This window comes from Kogia breviceps, chromosome 9 (genome assembly GCF_026419965.1).
Source record: "Kogia breviceps isolate mKogBre1 chromosome 9, mKogBre1 haplotype 1, whole genome shotgun sequence".
Classification (NCBI taxonomy): domain Eukaryota; kingdom Metazoa; phylum Chordata; class Mammalia; order Artiodactyla; family Physeteridae; genus Kogia; species Kogia breviceps.
This window is the reverse complement of record NC_081318.1, coordinates 22,565,646-22,576,784: the sequence shown is the minus strand read 5'-3', so window position 1 is coordinate 22,576,784 and position 11,139 is coordinate 22,565,646. Positions and strand designations below refer to the sequence as shown.

The 11,139-nt window shown below is 38.4% G+C and overlaps 1 protein-coding gene across 3 annotated transcripts in view; it reads left to right on the top strand.

Annotated features, from left to right (window-relative positions):
* The first annotated feature begins 4,780 nt into the window (after positions 1–4,780).
* Positions 4,781–11,139, top strand: part of KLHDC10 (kelch domain containing 10) — a 57,275-nt gene continuing 50,916 nt past the window's right edge. For 2 of the 3 annotated variants that reach the window (XM_059074461.2, XM_059074460.2), the window contains exon 1: positions 4,781–5,050. In XM_059074461.2, the coding sequence (XP_058930444.1) occupies positions 4,876–5,050 (175 nt within the window). In that variant the 5' untranslated portion in view covers positions 4,781–4,875. The remainder of the gene's footprint in view (positions 5,051–11,139) is intronic. The other variant, XM_059074463.2, reaches the window with a different exon arrangement.

The following is an 11,139-nucleotide window of genomic DNA, read 5'->3' as shown; positions in this document are numbered from 1 at the left end:
TTTGCCGTACACGGGCCTCTCACCGCTGCGGCCCCTCCCGCTGCGGTGCACAGGCTCCACACGCGCAGGCCCAGCGGTCACGGCTCACGGGTCCAGCCGCTCCGTGCACGCAGGATCCTCCCGGACCGGGACACGAACCCACGCCCCACTCATCGGCAGGCAGACTCTCAACCACTGCACCACCAGGGAAGCCCTGCTGGTTTCTTTTTGCTGTGCTAGCAGACATTGATTATCATTGCTTAGATCTATTATGTCATTAGGGGTTACCACCCTCCCATTTTATTTTTGTGTTATTTCATTTTGTTTTTTATGACATTGACTTATTGGCAAGATCAGTCTAACTATTATGGAGACTGTCCCTCTGAATTTGTTAGATCATTTCACATGCCATTTAACTTGTTCCTTTGTCCCCTGAAAGTTCCTATAAACTGGACATTAGCTCTTATATCTTCATTAATTCAAGTTAATGTTTTTCCATAGGTGATATTGTGTACTTCATATTACATCATGTTAGTGGGTACATATTGTCTGCATGCACTTATTTTGAAGGCTCCTCTCCAAATCATGTCGATCCATCAGTGTACCCACACTCCACGTTAAAAATCAGCTGTAACCTTTTTAAAAGGTGTTTTTTTTTAAAAAAAAATTTATTTATTTATTTATTTTTGGCTGCATTGGGTCTTCATTGCTGTGCGAGGGCTTTCTCTAGTTGCGTCAGGCGGGGGCTACTCTTCGTTGTGGTGCGCAGTCTTCTCATTGTGGTGGCTTCTCTTGTGGAGCATGGCCTTTAGGCACGTGGACTTCAATAGTTGTGGCTTGTGGGCTCTAGAGTGCAGGCTCAGTAGTTGTGGCACATGGGCTTAGTTGCTCCGCAGCATGTCAAATCTTCCTGGACCAGGGCTCAAACCCGTGTCCCCTGCATTGGAAGGCAGATTCTTAACCACTGAGCCACGAAGAAAGTCCTAAAAGGCTTTTAAAATAATTTAATAATTTTAAATTTAGTTCCGAATAAATCTTTCATTTTGTTCCTGGAATTTAAATTGGTTATATATTTATGTAACTATATGAGATGGTTTTCAGTTGATTGGTTAATATCATCTTATTTTTATAGATTTTTTTCCTTCTTATTATGAAGAATTTTTAACATATACAAAGGTGGGCTAGCTCCCCATCCACTTCTCCCTCCTTATCAAAAGGATTGATTAGGATTGTGTTATCAAAAATTATTTTTAATGAGATATAATTCATGTACCATAAAATTCACTTTTCCAAGTGTACAATTCAGTGGTTTTTAATATATTCTCAAAATTGTGTAACTATCACCATTATCTAATTTCAGAACATTTTCGTAACCCTAAAAAGAATCCCTGTACTCTTTCTTCTCTCCCCCAGCTCCTGGCAACCACCAATCTCCTTCTCTATGGATTTGCCTATTCTGGACATTTTTGAATGAACAGAATCATATAATATGTGGTCTTTTGTGATTGGCTTCCTTCATGTAGCATAATTTTTCAACATTTATCCATGTATCAGTATTCCACTTTTTTATTGCCAAATAATATTCCATTGTATGGATATACCATATTTTGTTTATTCGTCAGTCCATGGACATTTGGGTTTTTTCTACTTTGGGGGTGTTGTGAATAATACTGCTAAAGGCAGCAATGTACACATCTTTGTGTGGACATATGTTTTCATTTCTCTTGGGTATACACTTAGGAGTGGAATTGCTGGTTCCTATATTATTTTGAAGCAAATAAGTGACTTATATAATTTTATCCACACATATTTCAGTATATATATCTAAAAGATAAGGACTCTTGGGGAGTTCCCTTGTGGGCCAGTGGTTAGGACTTGGTGCTTTCACTGTCATGGCCGGGGTTCAATTCCTGGTCGGGGAACTAAGATCCCACAAGCCATGTGGCACAGCCAAAAAAAAAAAAAAAAACCAAAAAGAAAAGGATTCTTGTTAACATAGCCACAATAATATTATTCCACCTAAAAATTAACAATTCTTTAATGTCATAAAATATTCAGTGTTCAGATTTCTAGTGGTCTCATCAATGCTTTTTGCCCCAGTTTTTATGAATCAGTATTCACATAAGGCTTACTATTGCACCCTAGGGGTCTTCCCAGGACAGACCCCGCCCCCCCCATGTCCTCTACCTGCTGCTTGTTTGTAGAAAAGCTTGTCTCTCAGGCCTCTCCTAAGTCACAAAAGGCTGGCTCAAGAGTTAATGTCTGGAAGAATGTGAACATGTAACAAAAGATAGCAGTTGGGCCAGGAGAACTGGTGACAATTTAAACAATACATCAGCCACATAGTATAGTCACAGAACCTTTAGTTCCTCCCTGAAGGACATAGACGACAGTGTCTGATGTGCATTCCTGACTTGTTTTACAGATACTGAAACCCCCACCACATGGAAGAAGCTAACTGCATGATGACCATGAACACTTAGCCCCCAGACAGGCTGGAGCCTGAAGACTGAAGATGTTAACCCCTGTGACATCACCCTGTTACCTCACCATCAACCAATCAGAGAATTATGCACAAGCTGATCACACACCCTATGACTCCCCCGCACCTTGCCTTTAAAAACCCGTATCTAAAATCCATCTGGGAGTTTAGGTCTTTTGAGCATTAGCTGCCCCTACTCCTTGTTTGGCACCTGCAGTAAATGCTGCACATTCCTTCCTTGGCTTTACCATGCATGGGTGAGTGGACTTAAGTTTGGTTTGGTAATGCTACTAAAGGGTGAATGTTATTGCAAATCATTGATATACCTCTTAAGTTGCTCTCTTTTAAAACAGCTTTATTGAGATATAATTCACATATCATATAATTTACTGATTTAAAATGAAGTCAATGTTGTTTCATCTATCTCACCATCCACTCCTCCCATGTTATTTAAAATTTTTTGGAGATATAATTCACATAACATAAAATTCTCCCTTTTCAAGTGTACAATTTAGTGGTTTTTAATATGTTAACAAAGTTGTGCAACCAATGCCAGTCAAGATTTTTAATATATTCACAGAGTTATACAATCATCACAAGTCTCTTTTTAATCTATAGATTTTATTTCCCTTCAAATCTTTTTCCTCTTGAATTTTTGTTGAAGAAATTTGCTTGTTTATCCTGTAGAATATCCATAGTCTGGATTTTGCTTTTTGCATCTCTGCAGTATTTTTTAATGTTCCTCTGTCCTCCATATTTCCTATAAATTGGTGGTTAGATATAGACCTCTGATGGGATTCAGGTTCAATTTTTTCCTACAAGACTACTTCATAGTCATGTTTACATTCTAGAGGCATGTGTGTTTCAACTTTCTTTTTGTTATAACAGCACTGGTTGATGCTCAGTGGGTTGATCTCTGAATTCATTAGAGGTTGCAAAATGGTGATAGTCTACCACTCATTATTTATTACTTGGAATACTCCGATAAAAAGAAAATTTTCTTCATCTACTATTTGGTTACTCAATGCTACAGTTTCTTTATAAAAATTAATATTGATTAATTTTGATTTTCATATTTTAGAGCCATAGACTTTTTTTTCAGGTCTCAAACATTTTTGTAAGCAGTGCTTTCTAATGCTTCATGGGTAAAATACCTGCCCACAGGGCCTGAAAGTAGCAAAATAAGGAGGCGGGGCCAGTGGGACATGAAATTTGCACCAAGAGGATATGCATCCTCAGCTCCAGCAGATTTTCTTTTTTCTTTGCATTACGTAAGGTTCTCCTACATGAAACGTCACACACACACACACACAAAAAGCCACCAGATCTAAGAATCTTGAAAAGTTTTGTTTCCCTTGAGGAATTAATATGGTTTTCCCTTACCACTCATAAACGTCAGTGAACAATCTATTTTCCCACTTTGCACTGTGCCCAGTAAGTTCAAAGCCAAATTTTCTGTTTAATTTAGGAACAATAGGAATTCCTGATCTGTACATCTACGTTTTTCTTTGATCTTGATCCTCCATACCTGTTCCTGTCTTCCAGATGATTCAAATTTTCTATGAGCAAAAAGGAATTTGAACAAAAACATTTACATAGCCATCAGTCATCTATGAAAGAACATTTTTCTTGGGACTCAATTCACTGCTGGGTGTTATTTTAACAATCCTTCTAACGTAATAAGCCTGAGACGGCTTCTCATTGGGGTCTTAATTTGTATTCTATGATTACATTGAACATCTTCCCATGTTTGTTAACCAGGTTTAAAACTGTTTGTTTGCTTGGGACGTGGCTTATATTGAATCAGGGAGGAGTTCCGCCAGTTGACTGAAAGACAGACAAATGAAACCTCATTCTTACAGTTAAGCTTTGACTCCGCCCCCTGTTTTTTTTCCCCTCGAAGAGAGCTCTTTGTGTAGTGTAGGAAAGGGATCTAAGCCTGTAAAGCTGGCAGAACACAGTACTGCCTCAAAATATCTGTATTATGTGCGCGTCCTGTTCCTGAATCCTGACACGCCTGGAGTCGCCACTGGCAGTCTCTCTGCAGGCGTGGCCTCTCTCACTCGGCCTTCGATTGGCTCGCCTGATCCCGCAGGAGTCACCGCGACGCGGGCTTGCTTAGCGCGGTGGATGCGAGTGATGAGTGGCTGCTTCTGCCTTTCTCTCCCCCCCACTTTTTTTTTTTAGCCATAGCTATGGTTACCACGTCTCTCCCCGCCTCCCTCCACCTACCAAGAAGAGGACTGGCCATTGGTTTTCTGTCACCAAGTCCATCAGTCATTGGCCGCTGGTGAGACAGGGCGCTCCCCCTTCCCCTGTCTCCCGGGTCTCTTGAGGAGCCCAGGAAGGAGGCTCGGCTAGTGCCGCCGGGCCACGGGCTGCCGCGATCGGATTGCAGCCGTCGTTAGCGGGTCATGTCGGCCGCCCAGGGCTGGGACAGGAACCGCCGGAGGGGAGGAGGCGCCGCAGGCGGTGGTGGCGGCGGCGGCGGAGGTAGCGGGGCCGGCGGGGGCAGTGGGGGCAGCGGGGGTCGGGGGACCGGCCAGCTCAACCGCTTCGTGCAACTCTCCGGGCGGCCGCACCTGCCAGGTGAGTCGTAGGGCATGGTCCTGACAGCTCTCGGGCGTTGGCGGGAAGGTGACTGCTACCTTTTCTTTTCTCCCTGTCTTTCTTTTCCTTGGGAGGAGGAAAGGCAGGCCCCACGCATAGCAAAGCGACTGGGGCTTAGAGAAAAGGAAAGGTGTCTTTGAGATCGGGGAGGGAACAGGAGCACAGCGGGAAAAAAAAAGTATTTTTGCTCTGTTGAAAGCTCTGTGCTGAGAGTTGTGTTTTCAAAGGAGAGGCCGCTGTCTCATTGACATTCTCAAATGTTTCCCTTACTCGGTTCCCAGTCTCGTCCTCTTCCGCAGTTTGATCTTGTAAGAGAAAGACATTGGCGCCTAGCTGTGGGAAATTATTTTTAAGGGGAGAAAAGGGAAGAGCATCCCAAAGAGTGATTTTTGTAAAAAAAACCACCTCGAGTGTGTAAGAGTTAGGCATTCTGAAACAAGAAAGGAGGAGGAAGTGGGGTGGGTGGGAGGTGGGTGGGAAACAGAACCAAGAGAATTAGGGAAAACTAGTTGAATTATTAATATTTTGGAAGGTACAGAGAAAGAATAGATAGTGTGTATGGATTTTAACTGGAGAAAATGAAGATCAGGAATATACTCAGTGACAAAATTATGCTATGTCTACCATATGAAAACAGCTGATTGAGAACTGGAAAAATGTACCCAGTGTGATTATTTCACGTTTTTGCCTACAATTTCCTGTCCTTGTGTCCTTGTGTTCAGATGCCTTGAAAGACTGACAAATCAAATCGATGTGTGTGTGCAGCAAATTTAAAGAACTACATTTGTAAGTGAATATTCAGAATAGTAGAATGAAGGTGTACTGCCCAGAATGTCAAATATTATATTGGGCAAGCTTATTTTTACCATGACGAGAACTATCAAGAATGTGTGTTAATCTTTCACCATGGTTTTTGTGAATAAGATTGAAGTTGATTTTATCAGTGATATATTTGTTTAGCTGATGAGTTTTGAGAATATGAGGGTTTTTGAATTGTGTTTACTACCATGCCTTGTACTACTAAGTAGTCAAAAATTATTATTTGATTAATTTGAAGATAAAGGGAATTTTGCATATTCAATGAGAATTACTTGTGTTTGTGATAAGGTTATTGATGTATGCTAGAAATGCACATGAATTCATTTATTTGTGCCATTAAAATTAACAGTGAAGCAGTTTTAGTCAAATATGTAATACACCAAAAGTTGGGTTTGAGATGATAGTATCAGACTGGGTATTCTTAAAATTGCTAAATATATGCTTTTTAACATGAAAAAGAGAAAAAGGAGAAATCTTTTTTTCTTACGCAAAATTAATAGCAAAAAATTTCATTTTTGTGTATTGACAGGTTAGAAGATAAATCTACTACCAAAGACTATAACCAGTTTGTCCTCTACTACTGCAATCTTAGGTCTTTGATCTTAGATTAATTATACCATAGGCTTCATATAGGCATTCCCAGGCTCGAAGAAACTGATTGGTGCACTTCCTAACTGTCACCACCTGATGGCAGTGGAGGCCATAATTTCTGAAAAGGGGTTTAGGTGTGGAGCTATTTCTTCATTCTCTTAGCACACAAGGCCAAGAACACCCATTTGTCTAGAGGTGAAGATAAATGTGTTTAAACTGTGAAAATTCATGCAGTGGGGCCATCAGCTCTTCTTTTCTGCTTTCTTTTCTCCTTGACTGGCACTTAATTCTTCCTTCCCCAAGTAGGAAGCCTATGTCTTCTCTTCACTCTCAGAATTAAGAACATCTGATATTTCAGTATATACTTTGAAATTCTTTCACACCAATTCTTTATTTTTACAAGTATTGCATTTTAAGCCTTACCTCTCCCCTTGATTGAAAGATTTTATTTTGATATGTTTAAAAAGATTTTAGGTGATGGGGAGGGTAGAAATATCTAGGCCTGTTTTATGGCTGACCATGGAGGTTAAAAAATAATAAGTTTTTGAGCTAACTTTCTCCTACCTTTGAATTCTAATCCCATTTTCTGTTTTTCATCTTCTCTAACAAGATTTTCAGATACTGGGCACTCAGAACCCTTTCTTACTTTTTTGCACATCTACCCTCTCTCTAGCCCCCAAAGAAACAAAACAAAATCAAAACAACCTGGTCTTGGAGTGTTCTCTCTTTCATCTTTATTCCTGCACTTATACAAACCTGAAACTTGGGCATCCTCCTTAAGGGTTTCTTCTTGCATTTCAGGTGTAATCAATCACCAAGTCCTATTTATTTTATTTGTGCCATAACTCCAGTCCATGCTGGCATCATCCTTGATTTAGGTCTCCTGCACCAGCTTTCTAAGCAGTCTTCCTGCTTCTACTCTTGCCCTCCAGTTTGTACAGCACACGAATCTTTTGCAAGCACAATTCTCTTCTCATCTCAGCTTACAACCCTTTACTAGCTTTTCATCGCTCTTAAGATGAGGCAAAAATCCTTAATATGGCCTAAAAGCCACCACATGGTCTGGCCCCTCTCTAGCTCTCCAGATAACCCTACATCATGTTGTCTTGCTCTTTGATCTTTTTCTGCCTCCTTAGATCATGCTCCCTTCTGCCACAGTGCCATTATACTTACTATTCCATCTTCCAGCAACCCTCTTACTCCTCCTTCTGTTCTTTTTTTAAACTTATTTTCCATTGGATCTCAGCTTGATCACATTGTGTTTTTCAGGGAAGTCTTCTCTGACCTTCTATTTGTTCTTTTCTCCCTATACACACTCATGCTATCGTGTGGTTCTCCTTGGGCGTATATTACTATTTGTGTGTGATTCCTTGATATGCATGATTTGCTACTCTTTATATATATATATATATATATATATATATATATATACACACACATATACATCAAATATATATGTATATATACATGTATACATATACACATATACATCAAATATATATGTATATATACATGTATACATACACACATATATATTCTTAAATTCTAAATTAATACATTGGCATTATGTGTAAGCAATTACGTACTTGTGAATGTGATTGGTTAGTGTGGTTCAATTCCCTGTAGCCCCATTGACTCTGGACAAATGGATACAATCAATTTCTTAAACATAAAAATAGTGAACTAGACTCTGCATCCAGGGTGGCAGCACAAATAATGTTTCGTGAAACCTTGTTTGAGCAGCTTCTTACCTTTTTTCTGTCTCCTAAAATACAATAATGATTATGTGTTTGCCCCATAGGCCAAGAAATTCATAGCTTCTTAGTACTGGATTTCTCCTAACTCATAATCTCTGTATACGCAGTAAAGAACAGGGACAGTGCTCTCTGTAGAATAAGTATGCAGGCGTAGAGCTCAGGGGCAAGGAGATCTTGGGGACAATGAACCCACATTACTGTTTTGATTTATCTATGTGAATTTGAGTAAATGCCATGTGTTTATTGGGGAAATAGTTAAACATTGTTGCTAATGTAGAAACTGGAAAACTGACAAAGAGGAGGAAAAATATAACAATTGGTAAAGCTGGGTAAAAATAATACTGAAAATCTTAACTTAAAAATTTTCAATGTGATATATGTTCATGATATAAGATACAAATGGTACAAATGGTAAAAGGCAGATTTTCCTTCTTCCTTTGATCCAAGCTAATTGGCTTCCTTCCCTAGAAGCAACTAATTTCTTGTGTATCTTTCAGAAAGGTGTGTGTGTGTGTGAGTGTGTGAGTGTAGGAGGGGAGAAAAATGGTAGCATTTCTTTGTTTGGATGGGCATTTAAAAACGTTTACAGTCTTGCTAATCCAAAGGATGATATAATAACCCTTTAGAGTAAATTGCTAGACGTACAATTGCTGGGTCAAAGGATGTGTGCTATTTAAATTTTGATAGATATTGTAAAATTGCCCTTCATAGACGTTGTACCAGTTTGTGTTCCACTATTGGTGCTGGAGTTCTGGCTTTCCATACCTTTGGTAACGGAGTGGGTTATTAACTTTTTTTACATTGCCAATTTAAAAGATATTTTTCTTCATCTTTTCAATAGGTATAAGAACCATACAGCCATATTTGTTTCCTTTATTTATAACATCTGTTTATCATTCTTATTCATCTGGTTATATTTTTTGTTCATTTTTCTACTGGGATGTTTAATATTGTTTATAGGAGCTCTGTTTTACGGAAATTCGTTGCCTTGGTTATGTGTTGCAGATATTTGTCACAGTTTCATTTAGCTTTTTTGTTTTGTTTTGTTTTGTCTGGGGTACGCGGGCCTCTCACTGCCGGGGCCTCTCCCGTTGCGGAGCACAGGCTCCGGACGCGCCGGCTCAGCGGCCATGGCTCACGGGCCCAGCCGCTCCACAGCACGCAGGATCCTCTTGGACCGGGGCACGAACCCACGTCCCCTGCATCGGCAGGCGGACCCCCAACCACTGCACCACCAGGGAAGCCCTCATTTAGCTTTTAACCTTGTTTAACCTTGTTTCAGCAGAAATTAAAGTTTTTTTGTAGTTGTAATTATTAATCTTTTTTTGGGTTTTAGGGGTTTTTTTGTCATAAGAAAGGCCTTTCCTATTTCAATATTATTTCTAATTAAAATTAAAATTCTTGTGTTTTTCCTGGTAATTTTATAATTTATTTTTAAGTTAAGTTATTCATACAAAATTTAAGTTATGTAAAGTATTCAGGTAGGAATTTACTATTCTTCTAGGTGGCTACCCAGTTATCACAGTATTGAAATATTATCTATAGGTATACTTAGTTCCTACATATAATTTGGCATTCTTACTGGACTTTTAATTGTGTTTCATTGATCAGTTTACCTATTTATACCTAGTGACCCCATTCTTTGATTATAGTCCTCTCTCATTCTACTTTTTGGAGTTTTCCTGAATATTCTTTGCTTGTTCTGTAAAGCTTAGAGTTAGTTTATCAAGCTCCCCTCCCCCATCTTTCGGTATTTTTGTTGATACTGCATTATATTTGTAAATTGATTTAAAGATCATTGATGTCTTTTTGAGGTTCAGTGTCCTGTTCAGGAACAGGGTGTACATTCATTTCTTGTTGTTCAAGAGTTCTTTTGTAGCCCTTATAACATTTTAAAGTTTTTTTCATGTAGACTTTTCACATTTCTTTTATGTTTATTCCTGGTGTTTTATCTTTTTTGTTGCTATTGTAAATGGGGTTTCTATTGCTATTATATCTTTTATCTTGTTGTTTGAATATGGTAATGCTATTAATTTCTGAGTATTAATTTTGTACCTGGCCACCTTTGTAATTCTCATACTATCTGTAATGGTTTCCCAGTTGTTTTTCTAGGGTTTTACAGTTAAATAATCATATCATTACCAAGTAAAGATAATTTTGTCTCCTCCTTTCCAGTTTTTATACTTATTTCTTTCTTTTGTCAAATTGATTTGGCTAGTACTTTCCAAAAATACTAAACAATAAGATAGTAGTGGATCTTTGCCTTATTCCTGACATCAATTTGAGGTTTTTTTTAGTGCTTTCCTATTAAGATTAGACCTGACTTTAGGTTGAAGTACACATATTATGTTAAAGTAGTCAGCTCTTACCATTTTATTAAGATTTTTAAAAATATGGAATAAAATTTAGCCTCTGTGGGAATTATGTAATTTTTTTCCTTTGGTTACTATTGTGGTGAATTGTACTAATAGATTTACTATTACTGGACCATCCTTGCTTTCCTGAATCAGTTCACTTTGTTATTGTGTATTATTATTTTAAAATGTGCTGCTGGGTTGTATCTGCTAAACTTTATCTAGAAATTTTGCATCATTCTTCTTAAGCTAAATTGCTTTGTAGTTTTCTTTTATGTATTTTATCTTTGTTAGATGATGACACTTTCATAAAAATAATTTCAAACTTTTCTTTCTTTTTCTATGCCTTTTTCTTTTTCTTTCCCTGTCCAGTTAAATGGCATTGAAGTTAAAGATTTGGTTGAATTGCCTGTGAAATTACTTGGACCTTGAGTATTTCTGGGGGAGAATAGCTCTTTGACAATTATCTCTTTACTTCTATGATAATTCGACTGCTTATAGTTTATATCTTTGAGAGGAAGATTTGCTAACTTATATTATCCTAGAA